Below are 16499 nucleotides of genomic sequence, written 5' to 3'. Positions count from 1 at the left end.
GAGACTGTCTGTCTCCCCTTGGACTTCTTGCTTTCTGCTGATTTCCAGCAGAGGCTAGTAACTCATTCCAAAGGGTATTTAGGGGCACAAGGCACTGGGACATTCTGTTGTCTTAACATCTACAGAGCTGTGATCTTTGCACATCACCCAGCCCTGGGCTTTTCTGAAGGGCAGGGGAATGATGGGTGCATAAAATGCCTGCTACTGCCATATTGACGTTATGAAATGAAGTTCATTAACATTTATCGGCTGTATGGTTAATTTCCAGGAAAGTAGATTTATGGTAATAAAACTATTAAAATACACGAGATAACATTGTTATGAGTGCTGTTAACATGCTCCCTTTCTCAGTCTAAAAAGTTAATGAGCAGCCTTATTGAGACAGACTGGAAGGTCTTCACTTCCACCGTGACTCCTGTTCCTGTACAATGGTACTTTGTTCTCAAACTTAATCTGTTCCGGAAGTCCATTCCAAAACTAAAGCGTTCCAAAACCAAGGCGAATTTTCCCATAGAAAATAATACAAAATGGATTAATCCGTTCCAGAACTTTAAAACAACCCCTAAAATAGCAATTCAACATGAATTTTACTATCTAATGAGACCATTTATCTATAAAATGAAAGCAATAATCAATGTACTGTACTATAAAATAAATAAGACAATACTGTAGATGATAAAAATTAAATTAATTTTTTTTTCTTACCTGCGTCATTGTTTTGATGGGGGGCTTTTATCCATTTCTGCAGTCACACAATCAATCAATCAGTAGCCGAACTGGGTTCCACACAGTCACAAAAACAAATTAACCAAAAAAGCCTCAAAAACTCAAAATAAATAGTAAAAACAAAAGTGCCAAATACAGTGGTACCTTGGTTCTCAAACTTAATCCATTCCGGAAGTCCGTTTGACTTCCAAAAAGTTCAAAAAGCAAGGCGCAGCTTCTGATTGGTGCAGGCGCCCTGGAAACAATAGCTGACAGCCATATCGGATGTTCAGCTTCTGAAAAATGTTCGAAAGCCGGAACACTTACTTCCGGGTTTCCAGTGTTTGGGAACCAAGGTGTTTGAGTACTAAGGTGTTTGAGAACCAAGGTAACACTGTATTGCCTTGGTTCAGTTAGATCGGGGCACATAAGTTCTGGCTCTGTGCTATGCTATTACTATTGTGTTTTAAGAACAGGTGAAACCATTTGAGGCACTCTGGTGTGTTTTTTACAAGACTCTCTGGATTTGGCATACCAGGGCAAAATGTCAGACTGGTGAAATCAAATGCCAAAACGTTTATTTTGTCTAAGCTTGGGCAGATCCATAGCATACATCAGGGACGTCCAACTCCCAAGAGACTGTGATCTACTCACAGTATAAAAAAACTGATTGTGATCTACCCATTGTCATTGGATGGATCAAAGTTGTTGAGCTTTTTTTGAGGACAGCTGTTTTTTAGGGAACAAATGAATGAATGAGACTGAATGAGCACTATACACAGAACATACCAATAATCTAAAGTTGATTATATAAAACACACCTTATGGCCCTGAGTCCACAGTCCGATGGTGGAACTTAATCTGATGGCCCACTTTTTTGATAAGAAGCAAAAGTTGCTGAGCTTTTTCAGGAAAACGAAAGTTGTTCAACTTTTCTTAGGAAGCCAGAGTGGTTGAGCTTTTTTTCTTCTTCTAGGATGCAGTAGTTGTAGAGCTTATTTTACTCTTTTTTAAAAAAAAATATTTTGGGGGAAGGAGATCCCTGATGGACCAGAGATCGACCAGGATCTACCAGAAACACCCCGCGATCTACCAGTACATCGTGATCTACCTGTTGGACGTGCCTGGCATACATTTAAAGTGTGTTCAATGGACATTTGAAGGAAATGACTTCACCCAAAGAATTGAATTTTTCTCCCGCAGACCTACAATTCCCTGTACCCTTAACAAACTATAGCTCCGGAAATGTAAGGAGGCTGAAGGGACATTCTTTCACCTCTGGTGGACCTGCCCAAAAGTGAAGGCCTTCTGGAAAGTGATCTACAATGAGTTAAAAAAGGTATTTAGGTATACCTTTCCCAAGAAACCAGAGGCCATCCTTCTGGGCATGGTGGACCAGAAAGTGTTAAAAAAGGACAGAACTTTCTTTATGTATGCTACTACAGCAGCAAGAATCCTCATTGCAAAGTACTGGAAGTCACAAGATCTACCCACGCTGGAGGAATGGCAGACGCAGTTGATGGACTATATGGAACTGGCCGAAATGACTGGCAGAATCCGAGACTTGGGAGAGGAAACAATGGAAGAGGACTGGAAAAAATTTAAGGACTATTTGTAAAAACATTATAAGCTGTATGAATGTTAAGAAAAATGCATGATTAGGAAAATTTAGCTTCAGTAACTTGATGATGTGAACTCAGATTTAAGAAAGAAGAGGCGGAATCATGAAATAATTTTATCATGTTTATTTTAAATATACAAGAATTGGGATACAAAACATTAACTTAGAAACATGATAAATTGAAAGTTACAATAAGATGTGAAACAAGGTAACAAATTGCTGACGTTTTTATTACAAAGAACTCAGGGTTTGGAGGATGTGGGGAAGTCTAGCTGGATTGTAAAAAAAAATTATGGAAAGTTGGATTTTTTATATATTTCTTTTTCTTTTTGTTCTTTTCCTTTCTTTCTTAAGCTTTATATCTTTGACTGTAAGAAAAGAAACTCAATAAAATATTATTTTTTTAAAAAAAACTATAGCTCCAAGAATTCTTTTGGGGGAAGTCAGTGCTGGTCAGAGATCCAACCAGAGGGGAGTCAACCCAGAACGTAACCTTGAGTGGTGCTCAGTACCTGGTGTAAGATGTAAGTGTTGAGACAATTGGGGGCACCACTCAAGGTTACGTTCTGGATTGACTCCCCTCTGGTTGGGTCTATGACCAGGCATTTACAGTAGTGTATCTAGGAATTTTACCTCTTTGCCATGACTGGAACTTGTAGGTAGCCAGTCTACGCCAATGTAGTTAAAGTCACCCATTACTATGACATTTTCTCTTTGGGGTGCTTGCTCGATTTCATTCCTTCAAATATACTCGGAGTCCTGCAGTGATTTCATGCTCTTTATTGCAGCTTGTAAAACAGTGATTGCACCCCCCCAAAAAAAACCTCAGGCCTTTATATACATTATTTACACAATGAGTCCCGTCTAATTGGCTGATTCTGCTTCCCTCCTGGAGCCTGATTGGTCTTCTTCTGCAGGCCAATCAGTTGTTGCATTCTACGATCCTACCAGTCTAATATGCTGATTAACTACCTCCTGGAGCCTGATTGGTCTTCTGCTGCAAGCCAATCAGTTGTTGCATTCTAGGATCCTACCTACTTACTGTTCTAGGATCCAAGCTTATTACAGAACACCCCTCATCTCAAGATCTCCCTGAGCATTATGATCAGGAGGACAACAGCGCATCCCCAGCTCTAAATTACTCTAAGGGCCCGGTATCGCCATCCACCATGATTTGTGACAGAATCTTCACCCTTGAAGTTTTCTGGTTTGCTGAACTGAATGCCCTCTTTGACACACAGACAACGCCATCTATAGTACGTCCTTCCTGTATAATTTATATCTAAAGAAAGCCATGTCTCATTGGTTCTCTGCATTCCTCCAGGTTTCCATTATGCCAACTGTATAGCAATGCCATCATCTAAGACCAAGCAGTCTAGTTCACCCATCTTGGCTCAGAGGCTTCTAGCATTAGCTTATAAACACTTGTATGCTCTCTCTCTCTCTTCAAGTGTCTTGCTCTTGCCTTTTGACTTGTGTTGCTTTGGCCTTTCTGAATTGCTTTCCTGTGCCCTGTACTCACAATGCCTAATTTTTCACCAGTTTTTTCATCTTCAACGCAGAGGATTCATTCTGAATTGGACCCTCCCCAGCTCTTCTCGGCTTCCCTCCCTCCCCACAATCAGCTTAAAAGCTGCTCTGCCACCTTTTTCAAGTGCCAACAGAATCCTCTTTTAACATATACTAATGAATACATAGCCCTCTGAATTGTACTGTGACCTTTCTAGTTTGGCTCAAGGGGATTCACTCAGCAAGAGGTTTCTTATTTCTGATGTAAATCACCCTTGCTTCCCACAAGGCTCTACCACACAAACCCTCCAAGGTCTCTTACTGAGGCAGGTGGTTTCTTTCTGCTATTCTCCTCTCGCCGCCTCAAGCAATGCTGGGCTCTTTTCACAGCAGCCTTTAGCCATTGTGGTTTGGCCACCAGGGGGCCTACGGTTCAATAAAGGATGATTGGAGCGAATTACTGGGAGAAACGGTTTTTATTCTGGCCCAAGATCTGAGGGAATGCAGAACGGCAGTGAGGCTGGTCGAGGCAGACTGAAGACTTTCTCCGTCTTGGCTCAATCCGGGCTGAAGCATCAGGGTCGCCTCCCCCTGCTCCCTGCCCTCTGAATACCTCGAGTCAAAGCGTGGGAATTTTCTCCCTCATTTTCTCCTAGTTTGCCATCTCTGCTGGCTCTTTTTGTAAGTTGCCTTCTGTGTGCACCGTCCTCCCCATCTGTGCAGAAGGAAGGATGCCTTTGCCTTGGACAATGATGCTTTTGCTTCCTTTCCTGCAGCCTCTGGAGACCAGGGGGAAGGAAGGGGCTGCCCCGCTTCTTCAAGAGCCTTCGATATCCTCCAGGAGGGAGCAGAGGGCTGGAGAGGGTCATTTAACAAGGCACTTTGTCTCCCCAGAGGCACTGCTGGAGATGCCTGGAAGACCGGGCAGGCTGAGATGGCCAGGATCCCTTGGCAATCAGAGGGGGCGGCAGCTGTCGGAAGAGCAACTGAGGTGGAGAAGGACTCGCCGGGGAACCAAGGATGAAGAGCCCAAGCCAGTTCAGCAGTACGTTCCGGGAGTAAAAGTGGAGTTTCCTCGGCCAGTGCTCCCTGGCAGCTTACGGCCCACCAAGGCCCTGGCGCCGTCCAGCACGTATCCCTCTGAGCAGCGCCAGCGGAGTCCGGCGGTCCACGGGGCCACAGAACCCCTGGACAATATGACTGTGGCATCAGGGAAGCGCCCTCAGATCCAAAACCCTCTGTACCCAGTGACTGAGAGCTCTTACAGCGCCTACGCTGTCATGTTCCTGTCCCTCATTGTCTTTGCCGTGGGCATCATTGGGAACCTCTCCGTGATGTGCATCGTCTGGCACAACTACTACATGAAAAGTGCCTGGAACTCCATCTTGGCCAGCCTTGCCTTCTGGGACTTCCTCATCCTCTTCTTCTGCCTGCCGGTGGTTATCTTCAATGAGATCACCAAGAAGAGGCTGCTGGGGAGCATCTCCTGCCGCGTGGTGCCTTTCATGGAGGTAAGAGATTCCACTGAGGTCCTCCCTGGTTTCTCATCAGCAATTTTGTGCATCCTCTTTGGGGGGTAATATTTGAGCATGTGCCCAGCTACCGTATTTTTCGCTCTATAACATGCACCCGACCATAACACACACGTAGTTTTTAGAGGAGGAAAATCCATAGGTATGCCACCCGTAGGCATTCCCTCCATAATACGCACAGACATTTCCCCTTACTTTTTAGGAGGAAAAAAGTGAGTGTTATGGTCCAAAAAATACGGTATATATTGTGAGCTTGGACTTACACCCTCTAGAGTGTAACACAGTGCATCCTTTGCAATGTATTCTAACCTCATATGAAAGGCTGGAGCAGGCATAGGCAACCTCAGCCCTCCAGATGTTTTGGGACTACAATTCCCATCATCCAGGGAATTAGATGGTCCTATTAGCTAGGGATCATGGGAGTTGTAGTCCCAAAACATCTGGAGGGCTGAGGTTGCCCTTGCCTGGGGTGGAGGCTACACCAGCCTTCTTCCCAACTGGGTAACAGGTGTGTCCCAGATCACTGAGATGCCTTTCAGAAAGTGAAGATAAGTATGCTTGTTGGATGAGGAAAGTATTGTCACGGATGGTATTTTTAAAGCCTGATTATCATGGGCTTTCATATGAACTGTGCTTCGGCCATTTGAAAACTGCTGAGGGTCTTGGTGGACCACTTCATGGTTTTTCTGCCTCTTGTAGCAATTGCCACTGTGCTGGATGCTCTTTGGTTTCTATTTGTATTTTATTGCTTCTTTTATTTCTTATAGTTATTTCATTGTATTACACTTTGAATTCCATAGAAGCAATAGCAATGCAATTAAAAATCAGTATGGCTATTTAACATGGACATGCCATGGACCACCTGAATGAAGCTAGCCGACCACTGGTGGTCCGTGGAGCGCAGTTTGAGAACTCCTTGCGTAGTGATTTGTTGCTGCATTGACTCCAGATACTCGGAGCTACAGAACAAACATGGGGAAGTTGTGCATTATTTGTCTAGAAGAAAACAATATAGAATGGAAATACAGCTAATTTACGGAGCAAGGTTATAAATGCAAATACTTTCAAGTCCCCTCAGGAAGATAATGCCCCAATTAAAAATAATAAACATATCAAACAGTTGCACTGAATCCATTAACCAGCAGGGCTTCAGGCTGCTATAATGATCTAAGACAATTCAAAGAGCTGTATTCATACCATTGCAAAGTTTTATTTACAACTATTAAAGGTTTGGAGCAAGTTTTCTTCTAAGGCAAGGACAGAGAAGGCAGAGCTGAAGTGGCCATTCTTGGTAAAATTCTCTCCCAATGCATTCCTCTTTAGGATACCACTGCCTTTAACAGTCATGTGACAGGGATACTACATCATGCTGCGAAAGGCTCTACTTGTTGAATTTCTACCTGTTGTGCCTGCTTTTAAAAGAACAGAGACAGTCGCAGCCCTAACTTTAGGATCTCATCCAGGTACTTATCACTGAGAGATATAGACAGCAGTGTCATATGAACGTAAGAATAACCTCCTGGATCAGGCCAATGGCCCATCTAATTCAACATCCTATTCTCACAGTGGCAGGAAACCCATTAGAAGTGTGTCACATTTCTAAATTGCATAGAAGTTCCCCTCTACTTGGGTTGTGTATGCTTGTGCATGTGATGGCGCATGTTGATAATACTTCTGGTGTGTCTTAAGCTTTCACACCTGGGGATAACCTTATCTTTTTTATAGACTGGACAGTTAGTCTGAGGTACACAAAGGCTAAGTACCTCACTTCAGGTCCCAGGGGAAATCTGTGGCAAAGGAAGGAAATGAACCAGGGATTCAGCTAGTATTTGAGGAGAGCCTGTACTTACCATTATGGGCATGTGGATCCTCTTTTGATATAACCAGCAGAGGAAGGAAGAGCAACCAAGTGACAATTCCCTCTTCTACACAACCGTTGAAGGCGCAATAACTCTGCCCTCTTTTTCATCTGCTCATGCTATCAATATATTTGCTTTTGCACATGAACCTCAAGCATCCAGGCAGAAATGACCGGCAGAATCCGCGACCAAGAGAAAGAGACTGTGGAGGAGGACTGGAAGAAATTTAAAGCATATCTTAAAAATTGCTATAAATTTGAGGAATGTTAAAGTGTTAAGGGAGAGGAAGATGTATAATTACAGCTAATTTATCTTTTTTTTCTTTTTTGATTTAAAGTGAAAATGAAATGAGAATAAGTTAAATTTTGATTGATTAAAAGGGTTGCTGAAAAACTGGAAAACTAGGATGCAAAAAGGGGAAGGTATGGGGAAGTCTGAGAAAAGAGGCTCATGAAAATGAGGTTAAGAAAACAAAATGTATGTTTTGTCTGTGTCTGTTGTTGTGTGTTTTGTTTGGTGTGGTTTTGTTGTAAAAATTGGAAAATCAATAAAAATTATTATTAAAAAAAAAAAACCTCAAGCATCCGTGTGTGCAGGCAACTGCATCAGTCATGATAATGTATTTGTTTAGTGTTTCGGCATATCCAAAATACATTTTATTTTCAGCTGCATTGGTTTCTAAGGCAGTGGGGTGAGGGCAGATCTTGCACTCCTGCGAGTGCTCAAAACGTTGCACCTTTGAAAACAGGGAGGCTTACTTTTGAGTAAACATGGATAAGATTGCACTGCACACGCAACATTTGTGCGGAGTACCCTGCCCCCTTCCATGCCTTGCCAGAGTGTGCCTAAAAGACAGGTCTGAATAATCAACCGCTGTCAGTGAAGATGGTTGACGAATGCTCAGTATGGCAGATTTCTGTGAAACTCACTCTGCACTTAAAGACATGAAAACTAGGCTGTCAGGTGGAAGGATGGCAAAGACATGGTGGACCTGTACATTTGCCATGTAATTCTGCCATTAGAATATCGTTCCCTCTTCTGTCCCAAGGCACTTGGGCTTCAGAGGATTCCCATCCAAGGAAAGCAGCTTGGTGTGAGGCTAGATTCACACAACCCTTTATCTCCAGTCAGATGTGGGAAAATAAATTAACATGGCCATGTGGTGGAGCAGTTGTCTGATTGTCCAGGATTCTTTGGGAGAAACCATTATGTTTGAACTGGCACAAAACGGATGTGAGTTAGAGCCAACCAACGATCAGGATCTAAACTACTAGCTCATGTCAGCTTCATTCCGGTTTGACCATAATGGCTTCTCCCAAAGAACATTGGGGATTATGGGCCCAAACTAGACATTAATTACATGCTTGGATTGGCTACATCTTTCTTTTTGTCTCAATTTTCAAATATTATGTAGAATTTTAAAAATCAAGGCAAATAGCTGGTGTAAAACTCAATTTTCAATGGGAACACAGTGCAAGGAAAATGATTTTTTAATTTAAAAAATCCCACTCTCCAGATCAGAATAAGGGGCTTTGAAGCTGCTTTTTGTGAATGAAGAGACATTGCTGGTCCCAAATGCAGGATGCAAAAACATGGTTAAAGTCATGCCTAGTTTGGCTGCTAAATTTGGTGAAGGTGCTAAGAATTCTCTTACTGATCCCTAGTCTCCCCATCAAATTACATTTCCCTGAGGCCCAGCCCTCACCCCCAGGAAAACAGGTGATCAGTGACTGCTAGCCATGATGGCTATATGCTACCTCCAAGATCAAAGGCAAAATGCCTCTGAATGCCAGTTGCTGGAGAACAACAGTGGGAAATAAGAATGCTATTGTGCTCACGACCTGCATGTCAGCTTCCCATAGGCATCTGATTGGTCCCTGTGGGAAGCAGGACATTGGACTTTATCAGCCTTTGGTCTGATCCAGCAGGGCTTTTCTTACAACAGAACCATCAAGACCATTGTGTCAGCTCACGGCCAGGCTGCATTAGAGTTCATTCGACCCACAATTGACCCTGTGAATTTGTGTGGCTGGCTTTGTCTCATATAAGGCAAAGCACATAGGAAAGCTCCATAGAACATAGGCACCTTCCTTTGTAAACATTCATCATTCAGAAAGTAAACATCCATTCTTAAGGAAATCAGCCTTGAGTGCTCACTGGAAGGAGAGATCCTGAAGCTGAGGCTCCAATACTTTGGCCACCTCATGAGAAGAGAAGACTCCCTGGAAAAGACCCTGATGTTGGGAAAGATGGAGGGCACAAGGAGAAGGGGACGACAGAGGACGAGATGGTTGGACAGTGTTCTTGAAGCTACCAACATGAGTTTGACCAAACTGCGGGAGGCAGTGGAAGACAGGAGTGCCTGGCGTGCTCTGGTCCATGGGGTCATGAAGAGTCGGACACGACTAAACGACTAAACAACAACACAAAGCTGGAGTGTTCTCATTCGCAATGAATTGGAACTGCCCAGGTTTATGGTAGTGCTCTTGCACATATCTCAATCATTTCAACAGGGTTTGTACTAGGGAATATCCCAGTAGCTTATGCCTAGGACTGAGAAGACAGGCGATTTATTGAAAGCTAGTGTTTTGCGGACAAACGCAGGCTCCCTCGGCCTATAGAGCAAGATGAGCACGCAACCCCAGAGTCATCCACGACTGGACCTAATGGGTCAGGGGCATCTTTACCTTTACCTTAGAATTATGCAATAAGGAAAATGTTGGAACCTGGAACTGGGTGATGGATGTTTAAATTCCAACTGGAACGGAAATGAAATTTTGTGCAGATTAAAGTTTTGCAATTTCTTACAACCCAATTGTTTACTTTCTGAATGATGAATGTTTACCAGTGTGGGGCTAGGCTGGTAAGTGGGGGAGACCAATGGGACCATGTGTCGGTGGTCCTGAAAGCGCTGCACCATCTGCCAATGAGCTACTGGGCCAATTCAAGGGGTTAGAATTAGCACGGGACCCAAGTACCTAAAAGAGTGCCTTCCCCAATACCAGTCATCTTGGTCCTTATGATCAGCAGGTGAGGACTTGCTGGTGATGCTGCTGCTGGAGGCTGTCCAGTTCGTATTGACCTATAATGGGGTCTTTATAGTAGTGGTGCCCCATTTGTGGAACCACCTTCCCTAGTGAAGTGAAACTGTCTCCTGTCCTGCATTATTGACTTTTCAGAATAAATCCAGACACATTCCTGTTTACCAAGGTTGAAAGACAATGTTTCTGGCAACCCTGAGATCACTGCTTGAGAAAAGGTTTTAAAATTGCTTTTGGAATGTTTTGAACTATTTAGTCCCCCACCGCCCCCCCAAAATAATGTTTTAACATTGCTGTGGGCTCCTTCTGGAGTAAGGACGGGATATAAACCAAATGAATAAATAGAAAATGATAATAATAATAAATAATAAATTTTATTTATATCCCGCCCTCCCCAGCCGAAGCAGGGCTCAGGGCGGCTAACAACAATAAAATAGTACAAAAGTACAGCACAAACAACACTCTAAAATGACGATGATGTTCAGACTTGACCATTGGCATGTAGGTTAGTTTTTATATATATATATACAAGTTCCTTCTTCTCTCCTGTCCTTCCTTGCGAGAGAACGTGCCACACAGGCTGCTTACTCTGTAGCTTCTCTGGTCGGTTCCTAACTCGAAGCAAGATGAGAGCGATGCAGGTGGTGGAACATCTGTGAATGATTCAGTGCTTCGCTATGGGAACAGCTCCATGCATGGGTGAGGCAAGGAAGACAATGCAGCCTTGGTATTGTTTGGCAGGATCACAGGCAGTAAGGGCCTGCTGTAGGAAAATAGGGAAATGCAGTCACGGGTCAAGGACTTATTCATGCAGTCCACACATCCCAACACTGCCAGAGACCACTTCTGCTTGCTCTGGAGAAATATTTGCCAACATCTGAAAGTCCAAAACAGGCTGACGGTGCTTGCAGACATTTACTACCCTCCATCCTAGAAGCTGCAAACCCAGTGCCACTCTGAAGGGAAAGCAAGTGAAACCAGGACAGGAATCTTAGTAACTGCAGTCATTCAGAAAAAGAAAAATCCTGTTAAATGCTAGAATGTTAACATGCTTGAAACTGCTGACTATGAAAGCAGCATAGTACATATTCCTTATTCCACTCTGTTTGTCAGTCTTAAGTAATTTGCAAATTGCCTTTTAATAAAACTTGCAGAGCAGCTGTGCCTTTGGAAGACATTCTGGTTTAACCCAGCAGCTCAGCTTTTGCAAAAGTTACCCTGTGCCTTTGAGTTTCCCTCTTAGAACAAATGTCAAGCACACAGCAGCTAGCATTTGTTTGGCTACCTCTTCTCTACCTCAAAGCATCTCGGAGAGCAGAAGAATTATGGCAGGGAAGACGATGCTGAACTCATCTTTCACCTTCCGCTTTCTCCCAAAACTCCCCATGCAAGCTACTCCTCCCCTCCCAAGTTTTCTACCTTAAAAGCTCTTTTAAGGCTTTGTCTATATGCACATTTATTTGGGAATAAGAGCCTCTGTACAAATGCAGTGGAATAACCAGATTGCTGTTTTTCCTGGGACTGTCGTACCACTCTATATTGCAGATGGAATGTGGCAAGTTTGAATGATTCTTCAGGTTTGTTTTTTTAAAAAAACACCTATGTCAAGAAAAAGATTGTGCGCTGTGGTTTGGTGAGGTGCAGAGATCTGCGATGAGGCTTCACCTGGTGATTGTAAGGCCCAAGATGGGCCTTCTTGGGGAGGCATTCTTTTAGCTACATGGGTTCCAAGCCATTTAAGGATTTGTTTTCTAGTACTAACACCATGAATTTGGCCCGGTAGCTCACCGGCAGACTATGCAGTGTGTTTAGGCCCGGTGGCACATGGTCCCATTGAAGGCAGAGTAGGGATGCACAGCATCACATGCGTACAGAGCAACTGCTTGGAGAAGCAAAATGAAACACTTGGGCTGGGCCTACAATGTTCAAGGCAGCCCCTTCCTCCAGTCTCCCACCAGTTTCTTGGAGAGAAACAAGGGCATCGTGGGGTTTGTGTGTGTGTGTGTGTGTATCTTTAGATTAAGAGGAAACCTGTGGGTACCCATTCTCATGTCTTTAAAAAGCACCGTGAGAAGCAGCCCTCAGGAGTGCAGGCTGTGGCCTGGAAGCCTTCTGTTGGCTGCACTTAAAAGGAGACGGAGGGTTTCTGAGGATTTCTTCCCAATTTCCGATGCTTCCTGCACTCAATGAATGTCCCTTGTTCCCCTCAGAAGTGAGCGGGTGCCTGCAATTAGGGCCCTGGAGCTCTCGCGCAGTCTATGAACAACTGTTCAAATGGGGCGTTGTGTTTCCTGAGCCCAAGGAAAGCACAGCGTTTGTAATGGAGAGGGCAGCGTGAGGGGGAGGGCAGCCCCGGCTGCTATTTATTCATGCTCTTCATTGTCTTTCAAACCCACCCAGAGTTTGGCATTTTCTCCTCCACGCTTTGCCCTCTTCCCTTTTGGCAGAGGGGGATGTTTTCCTGGGCTTCTGAATGCAGCGGAAATTAGCTGGGACTGGCTGGGGACACCAACAAACTTATTTGAACTCGCTTATCCCTCTGAGAGCGGATGCGTTTAGGTAGTAAGAACCAGAAGGGGAGCAGGGTTGGGAGGGGATTTCAATGACCAGCGCTGATTTTGTCAAGAGCTTGCTAGTGGCCTGGGAAGGATTCTCAAGGAGGTCTCTCCCACCCAAGCCGGACGCTCTTGCTTTTAGTTGCTAATTGCAATCTGTAAATATATGAAAAGGTGCAGCAAAATTCGGTGAAGAGTCCCAAGGAGGTAGAATGGATTGTACCACTTCTGGGTGTTCCCCAACATAATAATTTCCTTGCAATTAGAAGTGTAGTGCATCATAGAGAAAAAGTTCTGGTCCCAACCCTTCGCCTGTCGTGCTGGCTTTCTGTTTGCATGAAATGATTAAGATGGGGGGCATTTGTGACTGGGATCTCTCCACCTGTAAGCTGATGTGATACAGTCCATTGTAGCCCCTGTCTTCTGCTGCATGAGTAGAGCCTGTCCGAGTCCGGTTTTCTGGGGAGGGATAGCTAGTAAATAAGAGGTGCAGGTATAGAAAAGTCTCTAGCTATACCACAGATAATGTTTCAACTGATATATATACAGTGGTACCTCGGGTTAAGTACTTAATTCGTTCCGGAAGTCTGTTCTTAACCTGAAACTGTTCTTAACCTGAAGCACCACTTTAGCTAATGGGGTCTCCCGCTGCCGCTGTGCAGCCAGAGCACGATTTCTGTTCTCATCCTGAAGCAAAGTTCTTAACCTGAGGTACTATTTCTGGGTTAGCGGAGTCTGTAACCTGAAGCGTATGTAACCTGAAGCGTATGTAACCCGAGGTACCACTGTATACACAAACCACAATGAGCCCCCTGCCTTCCTACTGTGCACCCCTATGCTGTCACCAACTGATATAAAAATATAGGCAAAAATGGTAAAGGTATAAAATACAAACACTGAGGTTTAAGGAACCAAAAAAGGGTAGTAAGGGGGAACAATGGACAAGAGAATGCTGCTTAGCTGAGCCTTTGAGCATTTTTATTTCAGATACAGCTTTTGGAGAGTCCACCAGATTGCTTTACCAGTATTGACCGTACAAATTTACACTAGTGTTAAAGCAGAATAGCAGCCAAGAGCATCTTAGGCTGAAAAGGGGGTGGGTCAGCCTTTCTATCAGAGCTGATCCCCTCATTTGCCTTGATATATGTGCCTCAAGTTTACAAAGCAAGGAGGGTCATTCTGATAATAGGGCTCATTTAGCACTCTGAATTTGCTTCTTTTCAATCCTTCGGGCTTCCAAAGGTTACTGTCTCTCTTTGCTTAGGCCTACATTGGAGTAACCTTTTCCAAAGCATCTTTCACCTATAATTCATTATGTCTTTTCACACACTTTTGGCCTTAACCAACAACAGTGCTCTTGGGAACATATAAAAAAAGCTGTTGGGGATTTGGGTGACCTTACCTGGTTTTACAAAAGGCATGTATATAAAAATAGCATGGTATAAATTGGGGTCTGCGTCAATCCTTATACAGTAGGCCCATTTCTTGTACAGTGGTACCTCAGGTTACATACGCTTCAGGTTACAGACTCCGCTAACCCAGAAATAGAGCTTCAGGTTAAGAACTTTGCTTCAGAAATCTTGCTCCAGTGGCACGGCAGCAGCAAGACGCCCCATTAGCTAAAGCGGTGCTTCAGGTTAAGAACAATTTCAGGTTAAGTACGGACCTCCAGAACAAATTAAGTACTTAACCCGAGGTACCCCACTGTACTCAGAAAGAGGCTTTTTGCACTCAAAAGAAATAGAGAAACTGATTTTGCAGCTCATCCATTGATGTCAGCATCCCCTTCTCCCTTTAAAGCAAACCGCCCCTTTTGGTCAGTTCACTTACCCTGAACAACAGTCTGTCTCTGTTCTTTGTGATCCTAGGTGTCTTCATTGGGCGTAACCACCTTCAGTCTCTGCGCTCTGGGCATTGACAGATTCCATGCGGCCACCAGTCCGCAAGCCAAGCTTCGACCCATTGAGCACTGCCATTCCATCATTGCCAAGCTGGCTGTCATCTGGGTGGGTTCCATGACTCTTTCCGTCCCAGAGATCCTCCTCTGGCAGCTGGCGCAAGACACCTCACCTGTCTCTGGCATCGTGACTGACTACTGCACCATGAAGCCTTCCCAGGACCTGCCAGAATCTATTTACTCTCTGGTCCTTACTTACCAGAACGCCAGGATGTGGTGGTACTTCGGATGCTACTTCTGCCTGCCCATCCTCTTCACTGTCAGCTGCCAACTGGTCACTAGAAGAGTCAGCAGCCCAGTCAAGACCGACTGCCGTGGCAGTAAGCACGGGCAGTGCGAGAGCCAACTCAACTGCACTGTGATCGGCCTGACAGTGATCTATGGTCTCTGCACAATTCCAGAGAACGTCAGCAATATCGTTGTGGCTTACCTATCTCCTGACATGGCCAAGCAGACCCTGGACCTGCTAAGTCTCGTCAACCAGTTCTTCTTGTTCTTCAAGTGCTCGGTGACTCCGGTGCTACTGCTGTGCCTCTGCAAGCCGCTGGGCCAGGCTTTCATGGACTGCTGCTGCTGCTGCTGCGACGAGTGTGGTCAGGAAGCTGCCTCCAGCGACGGCGGCTCCGACGGCAAGCTGAAAACCGAGATGTCTTCTTCCATCTTCTTTGACAAGCCCCGGGAATCGCCTACCCCTGTGGGGGCAGTTGGCACTCCATGCTAAGCTCAATCAGCTAAGCGGGAGCATTAGCAGTTCTTCCACCAGCTTCTTCCCAAGACCAAAAGTTGTTTTTCTCTTTAGTTATCAGCTGGCGAAGTGGCTGGACGGTGGAAATGGAGCAGGGCTTGTTCCAGCACCAGCTCCGATCAGAGTGACTTAGTTACGAGGCCTCAACAGGCAGCTCTCTCTCCTCTGCTGAACTATTACCTAGGGTGTGAGCGCCCCCAAATCGCAGGCACGAGCAGAGAAGGCTGCTGCCATGAAGGAGGGGGGTGCCGAGGAAAGCTCCGCCTGCAGCCCCTCAAGGACTGAAGAGACCCCAAGTGTCTTAGAGAGGACATAGTACAAATTAACCCATCTTGCCGTCGTGCAGGATCTCACTGTCCCCTTCTCTGCTCCAGGCCCAGAGACAGCCTCCTATAAAAGATAAGCACTACCCTAGCCTCAATAAACCAATACTCTAGATAGTGAAACATGTTTCCTGAGATGACATTTTTAAAAACAAAAGATGTGCTGTAGAGCTAATTGTTGTGTGTCTTCTAAAGTGAATCTACCTATTTAGTGCCTTACCAGATTTCCTCCCTGACCAAGAAAGCACATAAATTTTCTCAAGGAACAGCATAGTTTTCCAGCAAGGTATATATACACTTTTTTTTTAATGTGATAAGGGAAAGCACTGGAAAGGTATTCTGATTTATCACAAGTCTCCAGGTGAGTACTACTCATTGAACTTTGATGCTCCTAACTAAGCTTGTATTTGCACTCATGGTGGTGCATGTGTGGTTTTTGTCAGCACAGCCTCCCAGAAGGAAAGAGTTCAACTCTTTCCCTGCACACCATGGTCCAGATCATAACCAGGATGCCAACAGGTGCTGTTAATGGTTTAACTACCATTACTACATGTAACTACATGTGACACATAAGGTGTGATTCACTCCGTGTATTTCCTATTTGCCTCCTTCGGTGAGGTCAGGCAGAGAACATAAGGGCTCACTAAACCCA

The 16499-nt window shown here is 44.6% G+C and overlaps 1 protein-coding gene across 1 annotated transcript; it reads left to right on the top strand.

Moving 5' to 3' along the window:
- Positions 1 to 4174: 4174 nt before the first annotated feature.
- GPR37L1 (G protein-coupled receptor 37 like 1) lies at positions 4175 to 15970 on the top strand. Its single transcript, XM_081917428.1, has 2 exons — positions 4175 to 5346; positions 14691 to 15970. Exons 1-2 carry the CDS (start codon positions 4567 to 4569, stop codon positions 15498 to 15500), a joined length of 1590 nt encoding a protein of 529 aa, XP_081773554.1. The 5' UTR covers positions 4175 to 4566; the 3' UTR covers positions 15501 to 15970.
- Positions 15971 to 16499: the final 529 nt, after the last annotated feature.

Source organism: Podarcis melisellensis, assembly GCF_964234715.1.
Source record: "Podarcis melisellensis genome assembly, chromosome: 6".
NCBI lineage: Eukaryota > Metazoa > Chordata > Lepidosauria > Squamata > Lacertidae > Podarcis > Podarcis melisellensis.
Note: the sequence above shows the minus strand (reverse complement) of the source record. Positions and strands in the feature narration are given on the sequence as shown.